The 22134-nt window shown below is 44.5% G+C and overlaps 1 protein-coding gene across 3 annotated transcripts in view; it reads right to left on the reverse strand.

Annotated features, from left to right (window-relative positions):
• HOMER2 (homer scaffold protein 2) overlaps positions 1 to 22134 on the reverse strand; it is a 60620-nt gene that overhangs the window by 34557 nt on the left and 3929 nt on the right. For all 3 annotated transcript variants that reach the window (XM_082290777.1, XM_082290779.1, XM_082290778.1), the window contains exon 2: positions 2703 to 2859. In XM_082290777.1, coding sequence (XP_082146903.1) covers positions 2703 to 2859 — 157 coding nt within the window. The remainder of the gene's footprint in view (positions 1 to 2702; positions 2860 to 22134) is intronic.

The following is a 22134-nucleotide window of genomic DNA, read 5'->3' on the forward strand; positions in this document are numbered from 1 at the left end:
GCATCCTGACTCTCCTACCCTTCCCCAAGGGGTAAGGCAAAGGCAGTGTTGCACTGAGCCAAGCAGCTCCCCTGCCAGCCAGGCTCACAAACGAGTTACCAATATTTACACCTTCAAACACATGAGCTCAGCAGTTCCCTTAATCCTCACCTTAAACCCATTGCTAAATCCTGCTGCTCCCCTCTGCCCTGCACTCTGGGTGTGTGGGGACAGGCTACACCTGCTGGGAGAAGAGAGGATGGGACTGAAGGACTGACAGGACTGCAGAGGGTCCAGACCTTTGAGGACAGCAGCAGCTGCCTGAGGAGGCCACTCCTGCGAGGATCACAGCCCATCAGGTCAGTGCTGCATCAGGAGGAAAGGACTCCTCAGGGTGACACTGCCCAGCCTGCCCCGTGCTCTGCCACAGCTCCTCCACACACTGGCAATTCAACACTGCCCAGGGTGACATGTTAATGCTACAAGTAAAACCAAGCTCATGCAACCAGGTGATGAGCAATTTATAAGTGAAGCACCCTGTATTCGTGATCACTTCAAAATATTTTTATTGTTAGTATGTAACGTCAACATAAGGTAAAAAACCCCTCAAAATTAATCCAACATCTGCATACAAGTTGGACTTAACTGAAATTTCTCTGCAAGCCAATGTGAATCATATGTATTTGTCTAAAATAAACTGTTAGAACAGCCCCCTTTGCAGAGCAGACAAGGATGGAGAGTTGTAAGAGACACACATCCTTCATCACTGCCTTCCTTCTAGGGCCAAGTCCCTTCATTTACTTGAGCTTCAGCTTTTTTGTCCTTAAAACTGACATAACTTATGCCCACAGTGATGCTGTCACATTAATCCATCTGGTATTTGCCAACACACGGAAGACTTTATTCTAATGAGATGTACAGAAAACAGGACACCATCATCTGAAGCTGCCTGTATTCTTCCCTCCAGTTCTACCCAGTTTCATTTTTGCCCGGAAAAGTAGGTCAAAACACTAAAAAATACTTGTTTGAAGGGAAAAATTCAACTTTTAACTTATTCTGGCATAAACACAGGGGTTTTTTTCCAAATTAGTGCTCTTAAAATGGACAGGCAGGGTCACAGGACGCTCCAGAGGTGAGCATGAAGGTAGCATCTATTCTTGACCTGTTCCTTAATCAGCAAAGATTCAATACAAGAGGAATAATTTATGTGGCCAGCAATTGATTCGTGCTTGGGAAGCCCCAGGGGAGAATTCTAATCCTGGCAAGCTCACCTTCCTGTGGGACATGTTAAAATGGGGGGTGGGGGGGAATGTTCCTTCCAAGTGTCTTTTGAGCAGGTGACAAAGCAAAGCTTGGGTGCCCAGCTTGTCCTGGGCAGGACCTCTGGCTGTGGCCATACGCTGCCCCTGCAGCTTCCCAGTAATTACTTTGTTTTCATTAATTGGTCTTAATGCATGCATGCACACCCACACATCAAGCGGCCCGCTGCTGTGAGCGCAGCAGTTTTGGCTTGGAAGTCGCACTCGCCCGTGTTTGTGAAGCCAAGAGCCCACCAGCAGCAGCATCCATGGGGTGTGAGCAAATCTGGGGGGCTCAGCTTCCCCCAGCAGGTCACAGGGGCTGTGTGTACCAGCTGCAAACTGCTGCATTCCTGGGAATGAGGCACCAGCACAAACAGCATCGTGACGGGGAGATATGAATGCTGCACTGGTGTCAATGAAACATTACCATCAATTAAAGCAGGCAGTGTGGCTGATTTATAAGCCAATATATAACCAAATATAGCACAGGAGATGTTTGGAAAAACAAGTAGGTGAAATAGGCGTGACAAATAGAAAAGGTTTATTAAAGGATGATTTCTGTGATCTCTATCTCCCAGAACAGCGATATTTTAACATCCTTATCCAAACAGGAACACAGATAAACAGGCTGTAAACTCATCTTGTTACCCTGTGGCTTGTGCTCTGACAGAAATGACCGAGGATTTTCGTACACAAGCGAAATGTTTTCGTTTATACCTCTGACTGGGGTCTGCTAGGGGAAAGTGGTCACCCATCAAGCGACTTTGGAGGGAGTGATCAGTGGGATAAATGTAGTTTGTAATAAAAACAGTTGTCTAAGCAACCTATTCAGTCCAACTGATTTGGATTCTTACAGCAAATACCTCAGCACACTCTCTGGTAATGCAAAACAAATTAAGAAAAAAGGTTGGGGGAAGAGCCTTCATGCTTAACTTGTCACCTAAGGCTGATGAACTCCAGTGCGGAAGCTGAAGAAAATTAAGTACTAAACTGTAAATAGTTCAGCCAGGCAAAAGTGAATATGCAGCTGGCATTTACATTAAAAGCTGTAGTCTGCATGTATCTGTCTGCTTCCTCCTTTTAGGAAGAACATTTCTATCACCAAAAAGGCCTCAGCCTTATCTACCCTAATATAGGTGGCTGTTTCAGATACTGTGCTACTGACTCAATGTGGACACTCTAAAGTTCTTGACTCACTGATCATGAAGTCGAATTCGTCAGAGAGAAAATCAACTAAGCTGGGCAAAAAATCACTTTTAGGGTGCCCTTTGTTTTTCCAATTATCACTACAAGTCTCCATAATGTATTACATAAAAAATGGAGTATTTATAACTTGTTTAATGCAGCCCCCTGTGTTCAGCCAGGGCTGACAGTCCCGCACCTCTCCGCACAGAAACACGCCGGGTACCTGCAGCCTCCTACCTTGGCTCCATCCACACTGATAATCCGATAGCTGTTTCTCGTGCTGTCATAGAAGTAGGAAACAGTTACAGCCTGCTTGCTTGCAGGAACCCAGTTCTTCTTCGTGCTGGGGTCAATTTGGAAGACATGGGCTCTGGTGGTGAAGATGGGCTGTTCTCTGGAATAGGGAGGGACAGGAGAAATGGATGCATGAGTCTGCAGAAGGTGAAACGTCCCGGCAGCCCAGCCTTGACCAGGCACGTTGAAAGCACAAGGCAGAGAGCACCTGGCAATCCCCCAAATGAAAAGACAGAGCAGTGATACTGCTGAGCCATGCTCCAGCCTTGAGTACCCTTCCTTGGCATCACTAAGTGACATTCAGCACCCTAAAGTTACCGCCATAGCCCAAAAAACAATTGGCTTTTTTCTCCCCATGTTGTACTACCTCAATACCCATCTTTTCCTCAAAATACTTACTTCCAGGAAAGGACATTCACATGCATTCTTTCTTTCTTTCCCCATCCACGTATTTTGCCAAAAGCAACGAGCCCCCCCCAGCTGGATTTCCTCCTCCCGACATTCCTGTGAACTGCTACCTACAGCCAGGGCTCCTCTGTGGGTGCACCAAGGACTCTGCTGACATACAGGCATGGTATAATTACTGAAATATTAATCTCTCTCCTCAGAATCCCACTGTTCTGTGGATGTGCATGAAAATTTCATTAGATGCAAACCAGTCAATCATCCTGGGAAGTGAGGGGGAAAAGAAACACAACCAAACCCCAGTGTTGATACAGATATTGCCTTTCTGTTCGGCTCTCAGTGGGTGATGGAGCACCCCTGACATCCCGTTCCTAAACACCAGCCCTCCTTGGATGCTTTTTCTGCTCAAGAACACTGTGCACACAATGGAGGGGTTTTGTTTTACCTTCAACATGTGACCATGCAAACGACACAGAAAAGCAGAGAAGTGCAGGATCAAAAGAACCAAATGTGATGCATACAAAGTCATCTAGGTTAAAGACGAGAATTAAGGCTTCCTTAAATGCCATAAAACTAAATTCACCACCAACTATACCTTTAACCCAAGTTTTGCAGTAGAAGCAAACTACAAATCAAGCTCTGCTGAGTTTTTATATGCATTTTTATGCTTTGGTTCTGAAAAGCTAGAGCATATAATGTTTTATATTTAGTGTACTGCTCAGTATATTCTTGTCCTGTACAAAATATTACATCATGAATAGGTAACTGACAGAATTATGACAGGATTCAAAACCAATGGTAGCACAATAGAGTTACCACCCAGAAATTTAAATTAAAATCGAGGGGAGTAAATTTGCAAATATCAAACAGATTAAGTGATTTAAGAGTACAATGAGCTCAGAAGAGATGGAGTGAACTTGCAAAGCCCAGCAAGGCCTCAGGAGGGGGAAAATGAAACAGTGGTTTTCTCCTTGCAAGACTTATGCAGAGTTCTGCATTTTCCCAGGGACTGCCATGCAGGTTTCTGGACAGACAGCTGTGCTGAACCACATAAAATACTTATCCAAAATACACTGAAATGACAATGGAACTGTCATATTACAGCTGTCAAAGAGTAGCATTTGCTTCAGTTCTTATCAGTAACTTGCTGAACCCAGCTCACATTTCACATGCCAATATCGATGCCATCCTCAGCTGGGTGGAAAGAAGGGCCAGGTTTCCTTAACATTTTAAAACACTTCCATTATCCATTACACAGGATTAGCAGTGTAACACCTACAAAGGTCATGGAGTTTGTCTGCAATAACAAATTCAGGGAGGGGAAGCCTCCCCCAAGATGTTCACTCTTTTAAGAAATGCACATTCCCTGAGTGAAAAATAATTTTGAAATTTATTTTGTTTTTTACATAGTTCTATATTTTCAGTTGACTCTACTAAAAATATGGTAATATGACCTAAATATTGCAGTCTAAATTTTAGAAGGTTTCCTCCATGCAAACCTATTCCACAACAACTTTAACTCTGTTACATTATCTTACCTACACGGTTAAAACACTGTTAAAACCATGCCTAGGCACTCTGCAGCAGGGGCAGTAAGTATATAAAGTAAATCTGGAGATAATAAAAGTAGAATGAAGGAAAAGACCCCACAACTATCTGTCTCTATTTGTTCAGGAATCTTGAAGCTGCTACTGTTGAAACAGGAGCTGTATACATAGATCCCAGAGGATAAATCAATGGATAGTGAAGCTCAGAGCTGGAAATATCCATCTATCCATTCATTCTTTTATTAAGAAGGCAAAACCTCTCTTTCTAATCCCATGATTATCAACAACAAAAAAGCCCACCTGCATTTGTCTTCCTGTCTCACAGTGACAGCATGCTCATTGATAAAGAAAACGCAACGTGTAAACGTAAACATTTTAAGTCATTTGAGGTAGCTGATCTGTTGACCTTTAGCTGGGACTCAGATTGGGAAGGGCCAGTTGGAAGCTCCACGTGGTCTGGCCTTTCTGCCATAGGTGGAAAAGCCCCTGGACTGATTTGTGACTCCTTGAAGAAGACGAAGCGTCCCCAGAACACAACTGCCTGGATTTCCCAGTGCTGCCGTGTAATAATTAAGAAAAGAAGATGCATTTCTGTGGCTGTGTCTGCCCTGCTGCAGTTCTGTGCTCAGCTCTGGCCCCAAGGAGCCCAAAGGCAGGGGGCAGAGCCCACAATTCAGCACGGGGAGCTGGTGCCACCACTTTCCCACACACCACAGCGGGACGGCAAAGCCAACAGCACCGACAAGTTCCAGCAGCACAGCTCTAACACGGGGGAAACATGCATCCCAAACTCCTCTGACCACTGAAGCACACACAGGCAACTATGAAACCGTGGCACTCAAATTTCAAGTGAAATTAGGTACTTTTAAAACTCTTTACCACCGCCCTACAGAGCTCCTCCCAACTGAGAACGATTATTCTGTCTTACTCACTCGTAACTTCCGATGTTCAAGAAAGCACTTTACTGCTAGAGGAATGACTTCGTTTCCCAGGGTTCCTTTCCATTTTATCAGAGATTTATCAGCTTTTATGATAAAACAACAGCAATGCTAACTTGAAACTCCTGCAGCACACACTGCATGGTTTGAGCCCTGTGAGCTGGTCCTTCCGTGAGGCTGCTGGTTTGCCCGGGGAAGCAGGAGCAGCAGCACTGCCAGCCGGGCCTGGACCCGCACATGAAGGCAAAGAGAATTTATGAATGTTTAAAATCTCATGAATTTTAAACAAATCCATTAATTATTGATTAAATACTCTTAAAAAACGCCAACTGTTTAAAAGTCAATTTGACAGTAACATTGACGGCTCAGAGTAAAGCTGCTTGAAAAGTAGAACATGAAAAGTAGAAAATCACACCTAATAATTCTTGATTCAGTAATATAATTTAAGACAGAAACTGCTTTTTTTTTTCATTAAATATGGGAAGCATGTTTTACAAATATAATTACAATTTTCAAGTCATGGTTTTACACATTTTAGTCGACCTTTAATTTCTGTCCTTGCTTCATACGAGCCAAATCTCAAGTAAAAAAACAACCACTCTCCCTTAATGCAATTAACCTTTTCTGAAGAATTTAAAAAGCAAACCACAAGATTCTGAATCTAACTAAGTGCTCCACAGCTGTGTGAGACACAGTATCACTTTCTGGTTAATACACAACCATGCCAAATTTTACAAGTGTGTGACTAGCTGCAAGCCATGTGTTTGTATTACTCTTCCTAATCAACGGGAATGAGCTCTCACTTAGGAAAAGTTCAAATTATTTAATTCAAATTTCCTTGTTTATCACTTGAATCATGAGCACAACCAGTGATTTAAATCACTTCAGCTGTAAAGAGTCCTTGCTGACTGGCAGCCAGCATCCTACGGGCTGTGGGATGTTGGTGGCCGACAGAGCTGGGACACAGCGAGCTCCAGCTGGGCGGCATCTGGGAGATCCATCCGTGGATCCGTGTGCAGGGCCACGTGGAGCCAGCTCCAGCTCTGGATAAGGCACTGATGAGTGAACACTTCTGTACTGGGAGCAATCCTTTTTGGTAGTAAACACAACACGGTGCCTCACGTGGGTACCTGCTGGATCAGCACCCAAACGCGTTTAAAGGCACGAAGTGCCCACTGCACATCAGGTGGATGCACTGACCATGAAGCAACTGGGACAAAATAATTTTTGTAGGATCTGGAACATCAAGTATGTTTGTGACAAGAGCTCCAGTACTCCACCAGAGGCAAAACCACTAATTACACATTTTTAAAAACTCTCTAGCAGATCACTTAAAATTTCTGGGATAAGGATTCCTAGTTTACAGCACAGGATTATCTGTGCTCTTCCCACACTAACTGTAGACAACTTTGCATTAACTGTCTAATTTATCAATTGAAATGAAAATATTTTTTAAAAGCACACGTCCTCATGTATCTGCCATTTGGTGGAGGATGCACATGCCTGCAGACATCAGCGCAGAGATTTTGGCACGTGGTGCCTCCTGCTACAGACCCGCATCGTGCACACGCTGAGTTTATACTACCTGACAGCAGATCTGCAGTGATGTGCTGTAACAAGTACTAGATAATAAGGATATCTCAAGAAAGAAGAGTAGATGCAAAGCAAAACCCTACTTTGTGACATATCCCCCATCACTGGTCACAATACAAAAAACTGTATTTGCTAAACACAACATGATAAAATTGGTGACAACAGCTGTTTGGATTGAACATTGCTACTACTGCCTTGACAGTGCAATCAAACAAATTAATCCTCTACGTACATATACTGTAGTTTGGAGTGCCATTTGCATTTATTTATGACCATTCAAAACCAAGCAATGTTGCTAAAAAGAAGAGTGCTGTTCCCACACCACCCCTGCCTGGGCATGGCGACAACACCAGCTCCCAAAGCCACCCAGCATTACTGCTGCCTCAAAAGTGCACACAGCTCCAAAGGCTGTGAGCACGTTAGCGAGGCAAACTCCTGCCTTTGGTCCCAAACAGCACCAAATACCTACACCCTCCCCCTCGAAAGCAGCAAGCTCTGCAGTCAGTCTCCAAGATGCCAGAAGTCACCCATGTGCCCCTCTGGCTGCAGCGGTGCCAGCACCAGGGTCCCCAGGCCTCGGGGTGTGCAGCTGCCCTGCCAGGCTGATGCTGACCTGTCTTTCCAGATTCTACTGCTGCATGATGGCCCCTGAGCCCATGGATGGAGATTCTTCTCCTATTTGAAATGCTCATCTCGATGAAAGTCCAGGCAAGTTATGACACCTAAAAGTTACCTGTGAAAATTGTTTTATCCGCTTGTAACTCTACTCATTTGTGTGTACGTGCACATCTCAAACTTTAACCACCAACCGACCCCTCTCCCCAAAATGCCAAAATTGAAGTAAAGGCAGGCCTTTGAGGAAGACAAAACTGCTGTGGGGAGAAGCTGCAGTTCATGGTGCCATGCACAGCAATGAGCACAGCGGCTGCAGTTTATACACAATATTAATCTTTGCTCCAAGCAAAAACTAAGAGTTCATTACCCTCCAACCTGTTACCTCTATGCATTCAACACTTGTGCCATCTTGGAACAAATCTTTTCAGAAAAAAAAGAGAACCACACAAATTAGCTTCTTAGCGCTGACTGAGGATGAAGTCAGAGGACTCCTTCTGACCTCACTGCACACACTCCAGTCAGAACAAGTGCATCTCCTGCTCCACAAACACAGCAAATTCAGCTGTCTCAGCCCAGTGCCTGAGATGCTGTCACCTCAACATCCATCACTGCCCAGCTCATGGCTGGGGTCAGGGACCAGGACAGCAGCCTGGGCCCACTCAGCACGGGCAATATGCAGAGCTAGGGAGAGGCAGACACTAAATCTGTGCATTTTTTGGATGTGGTAGCAGCAAACTGGCATTATGAGAGCAGGCAGTTCATTCCCGTCCCAAACTGCCATATGCTAATTAATCCAGGTCACTCAGATCTCGGCAGCTGCCACAGGCAGGTTCTGGTGCTGGCTCCCAGTGTTACACAACCAGCAGGAACAAAGGAGAGCCTGCTTCAACTTGCAAGGGTGCAAAACTCAGCATGAGGAGAACAGGTGGGTAATGGCTCCATTTTACACCTGAGGAAACAGCCAAGGAGAGTGAGATGGCATCCCAGGATAACAGAGCCACTAGCAAGCCTGGAAACAAAATTAATCACCTCATTTCCTCTCTGCAGCTTTGCTATCACTATCGTGGCAGGGCAGTTTTATACCACACCTACCCAGGGAAGTTTTTGACTACGTGAATTCAAAAGGCTAAATCAACAGCTGAATATTCACCACTCAACAAAACAGACGATTGTAAGAATGAATAGACTGCACAGAGCACAGAGAGGCTCTCAGTGCATTTGACAGCTGCTCCTCCACACTGTGGAGAAAGGTGGGATGGGGTGCCTGCAAACCACCCGCCTGCAGCTCCCATTGGTCCTGCAGTGCCAGCAGCCCCTCCTCCTCACAGTTTTTCCACAGCAAAAATCACTTGTAAGGATGGAGACACAGCCCCGAGCAGTACAGGACTGAGAGAGAGGGAGGCTTTACTGCCAGTTGTGAACAGGGATGGGAGAACTGCCCCAGAGCGATGGGCTGGGCTAGGCAGGGGGCAACTGCACCCAGGTTTTGCTGCTCTTTATTCTCTCTGTAAAAAAAAAAAAAACAAAAAAAAACATGCAGGCACCCCTGAAAGTGCCAGTGTTGGTACTCAGAAGTCAAGCCCTGTGCTCCCAGGCAGCACTCCTTTCCAAAAGGGTGGAAGGTACAGGGAATGACTGCTGGAAAACCCAGGCTGCTAGGACAAAAATTACTTTGCCCCTAAAAGAGAGAGAATGAGAAACAAACAGCTACTTTAAAAACAAAATTTACTCAAAGTCCTTCTTTTCAGTCTTGAAATTCCTGTTTTACAGGCAGACCAATCTACTCACAATGAGGCTGAAGTGCTGAATCTGGCAACAGTGTTAATCAAGAGCAAGGTCATGCAACTCGTTCAAATATCCAGTCATGATTCTCTGGTGCCCACTTGATATTAGATTTGATACCAACTCACCTGCAGAAATATATGAAATTCGTGCAAAAAATCCATCTTTTTAGCAGCCTTCATTTACAGGCATTATTATTTCAACAGAATATAATTAGCAAAAGTGCTTCTTGCATTCGTAGGAAACATAATAGTTCCAGTTACTTAGACAGAAAAAAATTTAGAATAAAACTAGCTAGCTAAAGAATTGTCTGTTAAAAGCACAGACATCAATTAAACTCATTTTTTATTTGTAGCTGAGTAAATCCAAAAGAATAAATCTTGAGGATGAAAGCTCTCAGTATGAAAATCATTTTAACATCTGTGATGTCTCACACCACCACTGAGCCTTTATGAAGCCAATATCCAAATTAAAAGGCTTAACCTGGGCACTGAGAAAGCTCACACTTTATTTTGGGGCCATCTCCAGAGGTCTATTAACCTTTCAAGACACTGTGAATAAACACTCATACACAAGTGACAGGAGCTGAGAGGACCCTGAACTAATCCTCCATAGGTAAGGTTACTTGCTAGGAAAAAACAAGTTGAGGCACATGTGTATGAAACTGGTTGTGTAACTGATCATTTCAGCGATTTTTTCTGAGAACACATTGAAAGGGGATCCATAAATCTGCACCTCAGTAATGTTACCACAGCCTCCCATTTGCAAAGGGGTGAATTCAAACTCCACAAACTGGAAAAAACACTTGTACTCTGTTTACACCCAGCACCTCTCCTACCCTCATGACAAGCGAAGCTGGATCAGCACATGAACAGCCCCCCAAAGTCATTCTATTGCTCTGGATTGGTTAAAAAATCACATCCTCTTCGTTCACCCCAGCTCCAGTGGAGTTAATGCTTTCAGCACAGCCTCCTCTGTGGCACAATGTTTGCATTGTAATATTTCAGGGAGAGATGCCATTGTACATTTAAAGTGTAAACCCTGGAATGGAGAGAGCAGGTCTGCAGGAGCAGGAGCACTTTCCCTCCCAGTGCCTTTCCTGCAGTCTCCATCCTGCCACAGAGCAAGGGCACAAGGGGATGTCCCAGACCCCCAGCTCTGGATCATGGACATGCCTGCATGGACCAAAGTCTACCCCATGCAGCTGGCCTTAGGAAGGAATTTATTTTGCATTTATAAACAAGGAGAAAATTCCTTTAATGCAGTAGTGGAGTCTTTGTTACTACTTTAAATCCTTTGTACTTCTGCTTGGCAGAAGGCTGGGGGTACTTTGAGGTTGTATGGGCTATTTGGAGTCTATTTACAAAATGAAGAGACTAAATGTCAGAGGATATATGACCAAAACACATGGTACCTACAAACAGAAGACTGGAGTGAAAGACCATGTGTATGCATGTAAAACCCACTGACACCACCAGGGCAGCATCTTTACGACTTTTTCTCCTCCCATGCTATAGGAATTTGCATGGTTGATGAGGATACCTTCACACAAAGCAATCTGAAAAGTTGATTTCAATCAGTGGCGTAATCAAAGCTTCACTATTGCAAAATAATATGATTAAACACTCCATTATTTCAAACGCCACAGCACTAAGCAGATCCTTGGAGAGGAGCACTTTTGTGCACTAATCCATGCATGTAATTATCGATATGCTTTCCCATGCCCTATTCAAATGCTCTCCCCTGAGGCTTTTCTTCCACTTACACCGGGGGAGGGAAAAAAAAAAAAAGCCAATCAGTTCAGTTTAAAGAACAAGTTGTATAACTCTTTTTGATCTACTGCCCCAAGGATCAAATAAGGAATTCTACCAGCTGTAAGGTCAGAAGGAAACGATAGGGCTTCGCTGGCCACCACCAGGGGCAGGACACGGCTGTGCCCTGTGCTGGGACACGCTGCCACCCGGGCTGCTGCCAGAGCACCTGGGATAACAACACCCTCGGGTCTGCAAGAAAAAGGGTACCAACAGATGGTTTAATACAAGGCCCCGTGTCCGTAATGAAATCTAAGGATGTAAAAATTAATTAAAGGATGAGCAATTTGCTCTGGAAGAGATTAGAAAGATGCAAAGCAATGCCCACACTGGGTTTTCAGTACACGTATTGACCTGCCCGTGCTGAGAGCAGCACCAGGCTGGCAACAGCACTGCCATGTTTAAATTCATTTGATCCTACCAGCCTCCTTCCAGAGCAAACCATCTAGAGGACAAAAAGCAACAAATGTAGTTAAGAGCACCAAAGGCAGTGTATTAAAAACAGGAAAGAGAGGTTCCAGTGCAAGCACAGCCCCTGTGCTCCCAGCCAGGGACCCCACAGCTGCAAGGGCAAGGAGCTGGGCACATTGAGGCATGGCTAAAGCCAGCCTCAGCCCCCACTCAATGCAGCCTATATTTGACAATCTGAAAAGAAGCAGATTCCCATCTTCTGGTGATTTTAACAGGCTAATAGAATCAACAGGCAGAATGCCTTGGTTGCTGCTTGCACGCAGGCAGCAGCTCTCTCAGGAACTGGGGGACACAGCTCCTAGCACCCGTGGAGCTGCTGGTAGCCAATAAGATAACAGAATGACACATTTCTTCTGCTTCAAGTTAAAAATACAAAGGAAATTTCAAACATTTAGAAGCCAACATTATTCACTTTGATCTTTAAAAATATAACACCATCTGTAGCTGTCAGATTTACAGTACAGATCCCAGATATGTACATTATTTGTTGGTATAAAAAGCTGTCAGCAGTCCCAGCGCAAAAGTGAGGCTCCTCTGGCAATGTCCTGAGTTTCAGAGAGAACTACTAACCTGAAAAACTTAACCAACAGGTTATTTGTGAGCAATACGGTACCTACGAAACAAAAAAAACCACCACTTCCCTTGCCACAAACCCCACAAAACAAAACCCCTGCAACCTGCTAACACTGCAAAGTGCACACATTTGCAGGTCATGTTGGGAGAAACTTACCACAGAAATTCCTGGACCTCAACAGCCACCTGTTTCTGATCCCTGTAGACCTGTTCCATTGGCACCTCTCATTTCTGCGTGTCCATGCCTCCAACATTGTAGGTTACACACAGGTTATACAAAGTGTGGTGTATGGAAGGATTTCATTTCAAGTATCACCATTTTTTCAAGCTATACAGGTTCCATAACTACAGCTATAAAGCAAATATGCCCAAAAAATTACATTTCCCTGTCAACAGAGTCTCAAAAATTAGTGTGGGCTGGCTGAAAATTTGTAGAATAAACAAAACAGCACACATGCCTTTTATAAACTTATTATGCAAGATGAGTTTGGGTAATATGCAAAACCAAATAAAACATTCAAATTATTTTCTGGATATGCAATAGCTATTCCAAATCTAACCCCAGTTTTAAGGAGGTGACAGTCCCAAAGGGTCATGCTAGGACACAGGCCAGGGGAGAGACTGGCAGGAGCAGCCAAAAGTCAGAACCCTTATAATGTCAGATCATTAACAGCTTTAAAACCAAAAGGCCTTGACCTTTTAAAAAAAATATATTCACTCTGCTGAAAAAACTCTCTTCTTGCTTTTCTGAAGTCAAACAAGAAACCTTGGAAATAAATTCTTACCTGTATGATGCTAATGATGACTTTTCTCATGTTTGTAGTATTTAGCTTTTTGTGCCTTGGGAATTAATACAACAGGAGAGGACATAATATTTTTTTTTGTCTGTGATATACTCTGTCCTGCTGGTATTTCTTGATTGAAAGACTGCACATAAATCTGGCTTTGCCTTACGAAATTAAGGTCTACTAGACATTAAAAAATCCAATTAGTGCTACAAAAATGAAGGCATACCATTTCCTCAGTCTCATTTAGACTAATACAGACTTCTTTCCTTTCTGTCAAGGGTGAAGGACACAGCTGAATGATGGGATTTTTTCCATCTCATTTATATATTGATGTAATAAGGGCAGACAGGTAGGCCTATGCAAGTGCTGATACTGTAAGCAGCCCAAGTTGCCAGGACTGTGAATATTGTCACTTATAGATTGATAAATGGACTACATGGACTAATTGTATTGCAGCGTCTCTGGACAGATGGCAAATCTTACAGCCATATGGTGATTATTTCCACTGAGCTGAAAGTATATTAACACTTACCAAATGTTTAAAATGATGAGATGATCTAAAGTGATTTTTCCAGGAACGGAGATAAAAACAATGGGCTTGGCTGGGCCGGCACTCGGGGGCTGGGCTCTCTCCCAGGATCCCCGTTCCGTGCAGGCTCCAGGGCCCGCGGCTATCGCGGCTATCGATGGACCCAGCTGCGTGCTGGGCCCTCAGCTGGAGCTCAGGGCTTTGTGAGCACAGGGCACACTGTGCCTCATTTCAGCTGTTCTGCACGGCCCCTGTTTAGTGCCACTCTCTGCCAGCTGCCCGAGGAGTTGGTGGCACTGAGACATACGCTTCCTTCTCCTGGTATTTCTCGTTGCTTCTCTTCTCTCTGGTGGAAATGATGATGAAGTTATTGTCCTACTTTTAAAGGCAGCCACATACCTAACTCTGCCCCCCGCAAATCCAGCAGAGGACTGCCCAAATCCTGAACACAGGACCTCTGGAATAGGACTGAGTCAGCAATGTGCACCTGCAGCCCAAAAAGCCAATCATACTCTGGGCTGCATCGCAAGAACAGGTCAAGGGAGGTGATTCTCCCCCTCTAACCTGCTCTTGTGAAACCCACCTGGAATTCTGCATCCAGGTCTGGGTCCCCCAACGTAAGAAGGACATGAAGCTGTTTGAGTGAGTCCAGAGGAGGACACGCAGATGATTAGAGGGATGGAGCACCTCTCCTCTGGAGACAGGCTGGGACAGTTGGGGTTTTCAGCCTCCCAGTACCTAAAGGGGCTACAGGAAAGCTGAAGAAGGATTTTGTACAAGGACATGTAGTGAAAGAACAAGGGGGAATGGCTTTGAACTGAAAGGGCAAGTTTAGATAATAGGAAGACATTCTTCCTTGTGAGGCTGGTGAGGCTCTGGCACAGGTTGCCCAGAGAGGTTGTGGATGTCCTATCCCTGAAAGTGTTCAAGGCCAGGCTGGACGAGGCTTTGAGCAACCTTGTCTGGTGTCAGGTGTCCCTGTCCGTGACAGAGAGGTTACAGCCAGATGGTCTCCACAGCGCCTTCCAACCCAAACCATTCTATGACTATACATGCACTAAATGCATTTTGCAACCTGCATGTCCACCCCCAAAAGAGGAGCCAACTGGGAGGGGACAGAACTACGCCCCAGCAATCCTGTGAAACAAATGAAACCAGCTGAACAGCGACCAGAGGCTCACCCTGCTGACTGCCAAGCCCACAACCACGAACTGCACTGGGCTGCTACACATCCCAGAGGGCACAACACGCCTGTGGCTGCATCCTTTACTCATACTTTGGCTGTGGGGCTTTGAACCTTTTGTGAGATTTATGCAGCAGTGAATTCACCCTTCAGAGCAATGGGAGAATACATGCAGGAGACCCGATCCTCTTCTGCTCTAAGTTACTGCTTATTTATACCAAACAAATGAGAGCAAAATCAGCTCAAATTCTCCACAGATGGTTATGCTAGAATAATAAACCCACATTACACAAATTAAATGATTTTTTGCTTCACTTTTAGAACAGAATTCTGAACAATTATTTGTTTTAAAATAGGATTGAAAATGATGTTTTGCATTCTGTTTTGTTTTGCATGCACTTTCATGATAGGAAAGTCCTTGCTAGTGGAAACAGCCACCTCCCTCGCTGGGGGAGATAAAAGTTCACGTATCAGTTTCCCCTATTTTCCATAAGTAAAATACAGCAAGTCAAGAGCTGGAAACTGCACTCTTCATCGTCCCGGTGATCTAAAATTAATGCCTGGTGTTGGTATGCAGAATGGATCAAGTACTTGCTCAGCCACTGAGGACAAGGTGCCAACTGGTGAGAAATTCTTACTATGCTTTTCACACATTGACACTTTCGCACCCAAAGAATTAAATCTATTTGATTTGTAAGGCCTCTTTTGCAGGTCTCCCTAAATACAGGGATATTTAGGAAGCTTTACTACCCCTGAAAGGCAGCAGAAAAGCATTTCAGTTGCCCATTTCTCCCTAGACAACGCAGACTAGCCCTGTGTTTTTCCATGTGCCTCCCAGCCAACGCTGACCCAGGCCTGGAGCTGCTGCCACCCTGGGCTCCAGCCAGGCTGTCCCCCCAGGCAGCAGCAGCCGCTCCAACCTCACTACCAGGGAAGGAAAAGTGCCAGAAAGGAGATGGAAAAAGAAAAGAAGGAGGAGAAAAGTAACTTAGCTCTAAGGTGCAAAGTTTGGTCCACCTATTTAACTCAGAGAAATCACCTGTTCTTTTATGGAATAACAGACGGCACCGAACCACCCCAAATCATTCCCAGCTGCTGCGTGTCTATTTTGTCTTCTGGCCAATAATTCAGAGGTCATCCTGTAAAGCAGCTGATGAGCATAAACTCTTCCCAGCACAACCTCATGTCACTTGTGCTAATTCAACAGTTATTGGGAAGGGTGTTGGAAATCACTGCAATATTACTTTGGTATTTCACAAGAGAAGCTGTACAGAGTTGCACAATATTGCTCTCCCTCCAAAGGACAAGGATGCCAATTCGTAAGGCAGGGAGGAAAGACCAAGCAGGGAATGCAAAGTGGATTAGATATTTTGATTCCATTCCAAATTCTAAGCTTAAAATATAAAAAAATCTTTGGCAACTTCTCCCCCATAGAATTTGAAATGCTAATTTCTAACTCAATGGAGAAAAGTTCTTGCAAAGATCTGAACAATACGTATGCAGGATTATTACTCTGTGGCTGAAAAATTCAGAACAGACCTTCCCTGTAGAGGGAAAAGCAGGTAACCACAACCACAGGAGATGTGTTTACCCCAGGCTTAGGTCCAGCTGATGAAGGAAATTGTCCCTACAGCCCTCTGCAAAACCACAGGCTTTGCAGAAAAGTCTGGAGAGGCAAAGCAGGGCAAGAGAGATTGCTGGGAGCATCAGGCTGCACACAACCACCTCCTTGAAAGCTGATGCATCTCCCATTATATGCAATTTTGAAGGTCTCAGAAAAGACATGCTCAGAACCTTCTGTCTGGGGAAAGTCTTGCAGGATCACATCAAACTTTAAAGACATTATTTGTCCTTCAGAACTCTCAAAAGACAAACTGGAATTTCACATTGTGCACAAATACCCATTCCCCTGCTCCAAAGCACACAGGAAGGTGAAAGAGGCACAGAGGGGTAAGAAAAGTTCCCCAGGGAAGCACGGGCACATACACACTTCTAGATCTGCCTGGGAGGAGATGAGCAGCCTCCCCATCTACCCCAAATAACTCCTAAACCAACAATTCCCTCACCAGAGCGTGGGATCTGGTCCTTGCTTCACAGCTATTGTGTTTCATTGTAACTGAGATTACAGACTCGAGCTTTTAACTCCGTTCCCTTGAATTTGGGTGGGCGTAGTGAAGTGACAGTGAGATCCCTGCTCTCAGTCAAGCCAGTTTCTGTTCTTCTTGAAAAGTACCATAAACCAAATTAGAGTGTTTTTTATGAATGAGCATTTTTAGAAGACACTTTAAATACAAGTTTACGAGGAGCAACTCTATAAACAACAGGCAACAGAAAATTAGCTATCTCCTGTAATGGACTATGTAAGTGACAAACAGCTGTCAAGCACAAAATAATCATGAAAAGAGAGCTCTCACTCACCTGTGCGCTGTAAAGTTTTAGGCAACTGAATCTCTTTTATTATTTCATAAAAGAATAAATTTGTTCTATCACAGCTGGAGGAGAGGGGATTATTATGACAATCACTGAATTTAACATGAACATGAACTGAGTGCAAAGATTGCTTTATCTCCTCCTTGCACACCCAAGGGCGACAGCTGTGCCCTCGCTGTACGTTGTGCCCATGAGCACTGCCCACCTTCTGTCCTGAAAGAAAACCAGGAGGCAGAAACCTCCTGGCAGGTCAGGGAGGAGTATTTCAGCTTTGAGGGTTTTTTATCAGGGGTTTGGACCACATGAGGGTGTAAGAAGCAGGGACTTTACCTGGAGGGGCAGTGCTTAGGTACATCCTATGTACAGACCACACAAGACACAGGCTCATCACAAGCAATATTAAGAGAGAAAAAAAAAGGTGAAAAAAGGGAAGTGCATATATGCTATACAAGGGTTTAAGAGAGAGGGTGAACCTCCTCCTTTGTATAAAGGTGGAATGAGATTAAACCGAGCACCTTGTGGCTTTTAAGCTGTGAAACCCCACTTCCACATCAGGACATGCTACATGGTGGAAGCATGCTTATGGAGGGACACCAGAGTAATCCAAACTGACAGCTCTGGGAAAAAGTTAAGCTAATACGGACTGACGACGTCACCTTCAGGATTGGCAGCACATCATCCTGCATGCCACAAGCTGCTCTATCCCAAAAGGTAGGATCCTCCATGGGCAATTGTCATCAACTCTCTACAAGCCAGATCTGCCACTTGGAGGCATGGACCAAGTTTTAAATCTGTAATTCATACAAATTTATCTATGTGATTTGTAGGACTTGGGGTGGTTGGGGGACACAGGGACAACTATGCTGTTGCCATCTCTGCACCAGTGTCTGAACTACCCACCAGAACAGAGCTCCTGCCTCATCTTTAGACACCACCATCTCTGAAACAAATGATAAAAATGTGTCAGACTCTCGCCGCATTTCCCACGCATCCTCCAAGCAGCTCGGTGCCCCAGCACAGCCCTGAGTGCTGGCTGGGGACATTCTGCACATCTCATCTCAGACAATGCTCTTCCAAATGCTCTTATTGAACATTTTCAGTACCACAAAACACATCATATGTTCCCACAAACAACTGCAGAGAGACATTTTAGATGTGTGCCACAGATTCATAGTGGGAAGCTGGAATACAAAAGCCTGATAAAACCAGGGAATGAAACAAAGGCAACAATGAAGTGTTGCTGTTACAGATTACAGAGCAACTCACCAACAACAGAGAACTTGACTCAGCCATTGCAACACAATTAACATGAAGGGAGACAGCGTGCACCTTGAAGTACTACCTTTCAAAAGGAAAAGCTTTGAATATTCCCCAGCTCTGGCTACACTGATCTTCTTCCAGGGATGAAACAATAAGTAATTGAATACTAAAAATAAGATGCTCACACCTCCACATATAACATCAAGATCTCCCTTCAGTGCCAAGCAAGATTAAAATTCTGTATTTCCCCCCCCCCCCAAGAAATACAGGGGTTCCATATCTGAGGAGAATCTACTGCAAAGCGTTAAGCAAACAACAAGTATTTATTCAGTCATACAGCACCATTTCACAGTTCCACAAGGAAGGATCCTCAGTACAGGCAGAAGCAGCTTTAGGAAAAAATATTTTACAAGCTGGCTACATATTTTTAAATGTATTCCACAGAGGCCTTTGCTGTCTTGCTGCACTGAGGTACTAAACGTTGCCTGATAAGACTGCAGTTGCAGGATTATTATTATTATTATAAAGAAAATGCTAATGGGGAACAACACTGGCAGCTCTGGAGGGCTCTCCCAGGCCTCTTGATGAGCAAGCAGAAAAGTGCAACTTCTACAGAAATTTTCTTTTTGAATCTCAGAAGGGTTCGAGTTTCTAAATCCTGTAGGCTGCAGTGAAACTTCCAGATGGAAAGGAAACAGTTTGTCCCTTCAGGAATTCTTACAATCTTGCATTTTCATAAACCACGTCAAATAAATAAAATCAGATCAGTGCACGGAGGAGGCGGGAAAGGAGGATGCGGTGCCACTGAAGGGAACAGGTTTGCACAGTAAGCAGCACTCGCTGCTGCTCACACCTCCATCACCCTCTTTTCCCTCGTTCCCCTGTCTCAAATCTGCACGCTCTTGCTCCATGATAAAGCCACTGTTGTTTTGCAGCTACAGCTCTTGCTAGCCTTCATACATGGAGCCCACAAATCCTAGAACACCTACACAGCAGAGCTCCTGCTCCCCTATGAGTCATTAAGCAGGCTGTCCCGCTTGCTGATGTCAGCCAGCAACATCCATTTTTTTTTTAAACAAATCCTAAAACGCCTCGAGCATCAATTATTTAAAATATTATCTTCATTTTAATCCTGACCCCAGTGGCAAAATTACCATTACGAAGCCATTCCAAGTGATGCAGAGGGTCCAGCAGCCTCTAATAGTTGCTACGTCAATGAGGAGTAAGCAGCCAGCTCCTCGTGTCACACATGAGCTCAGCACAGAGCATCCGAGCCGGCAGCAGCGGGCAGACTTCTCTTACAAACAGGCAGAGAGCAGCTAGGATGTGTCACCAAAAATACAATCAAAGATCAACTGCATCATCCAATCTCATCTTGTACATTTTGCATGAGGGTGTATTACACAAGTCCTACTCACGCCATCCCTAACCTGTGCTGGGTGGTGCGTGGCTGCGGCGCAGCAGCAACCTTCCCAGATGCTAATTGTCTATTCCCTGCCTAATTGCTCTTCCCATTAAAAGGGCTTCTTTAAGGCTCAAGTTTAAACACTTCCTGTCTTCGTTTGAAGGCAGTGCCCTTATCACATTCTGAGATTTAAGAACTGGATCATCAGCTATTTACAGGGTACAGCTGAATTATCACAGAAACATAGTTGAAATACATTCCTTTGAGCACATTTACATCCTAAAGAACCATGACCAAATCACAGGATAAACAACTCACACTGTATTTACAGTGCAGAGAGTGCAAAAGGCAATGGAGAGCATTCAAGGTGAAAGCAGACAGAGATTTGACCATGTAGCAACCTTGAGGAATGAGGACCTTCCCACTCTGCACACACCCTATCACAAAGTCAACAGGAAAACCAACAGCTGATTCAAAATGCTTACGAGTCCCTAAGTGTATGTTCATGGGTGAGGCTATTTATCTTAGGCACTGCAATAACAGAGCCAAATGAATGAATAAAATGAATACACAGCACTGTAGAAAATCTAGATGCAAAACCAGGCCGATGCCCTTGCTCCTGGGTTCTCAGCAAACTCACTGTCCTTCTTTGCCCATTTCAGTCATCCTGGGAATATGTTTGAACAGTTTGAGACATTTTATCAGATCTTGGACAGTTTAAAAAGTTTCAGTTTAAAGGAACTGAACATCAAATAATTCTTTTTAACATTTCAAATTATGCCTTTGTTATCAGGAGACCTACTCACCATTCTCTTTTCAAATGGAAAGAAGGGCTTCAGGGACATCCCAACTTTGTGGAGAATATTTTATTTATAAGATTTTTCTCAAGTGATAATCAAATTAACAGTGGTAATTAATTAGGTTAGCAGCTGAAAGCAACTTGACTGTGATGACTCTTGGCATTAAGTCGTCTTTCTGTTCACTCTTTCCACAGCATAGTCTACATGAGCAAATGTCCGAGAAACTTGCAGCAGAGCACTCAAACTAGTTGTGGTACTGGCAGATTTCTCCTCATAATTTGGTGATCTATAGCAGACCCTATAAATTCAGCTGTGTGCATCTGTCTGCAGTGCTGTGAACTCCTCACTAGTTGTGAGAGGCGAAGTCACTTGGACAAAACACTGTTACAGGTTTGTTCACTCACCTGAATACAACCACACCAAAACTCTAAGCACACACAAATCATTACGAGGATCTTGCTGTCTGGTCTTTTCTTCCCTCTTTTTCACCCACCCCACCAAGCTCCCTGCCTCTCTAACTTTACATAAATTGAGTTCAACATTTGCAAGAGACTACTTACTATTGAGGTCAGTGAAGCTTCCCCATCATTTCGGTGAACCCAAATACTGCTCCTGAACACAAAGTTCTCTGGATGGACCTGACTTTTCCACTGGCTTTTGTACAGATACCTGTATCTGTACAGAGACAGAATTCTCTAAGTCACAACAACACCCATTTATATCTACCCTGCAAAATGGAAATAGCTATGTCAGGAATAAAGGCTGTGAAGAGTCAAGCACCCCCAGCCAGCTGCTTCAAAAACCATGAGATGAACAGCCTCAGCATCTATCAGATCTCAGTCCCTTTCCTTGAACACCAAAACCACCACCAGCTGGGTATAATCTGCTCCCCTGAGCTATGCTGGGGACCGAACTGAAGCTGCTGACCTTAAAATCTGAAAAAAGGAGTCCCTGAGCTCACAGTACCAACTCAGCTGTCTTCAGGCATCCTCTCATCCCAGCCCTGCTTTGAGGGACCGCAGACTGCAGTGACAGCCAGGTGCCATTCTCTGCCTGCCACTCCCAGGGTCCCCCCTTCCCTCCCAGACAGATGGCCTGGCCAAACTTTGGAGGGAGCTGGTGTGAGACTCCCGTGGATTTCAGCAGGAGCTGGATGAAAGCCAAGGTGAATTTCCTCTGCAACAACACTATTCCAGGCAAAGCTTATCACCATGGTTTCTGAAGTACTGCTGGTACCAGAAAGTG

Source organism: Coloeus monedula, assembly GCF_965178545.1.
Source record: "Coloeus monedula genome assembly, chromosome: 14".
In the NCBI taxonomy this organism is placed as follows: Eukaryota; Metazoa; Chordata; class Aves; order Passeriformes; family Corvidae; genus Coloeus; species Coloeus monedula.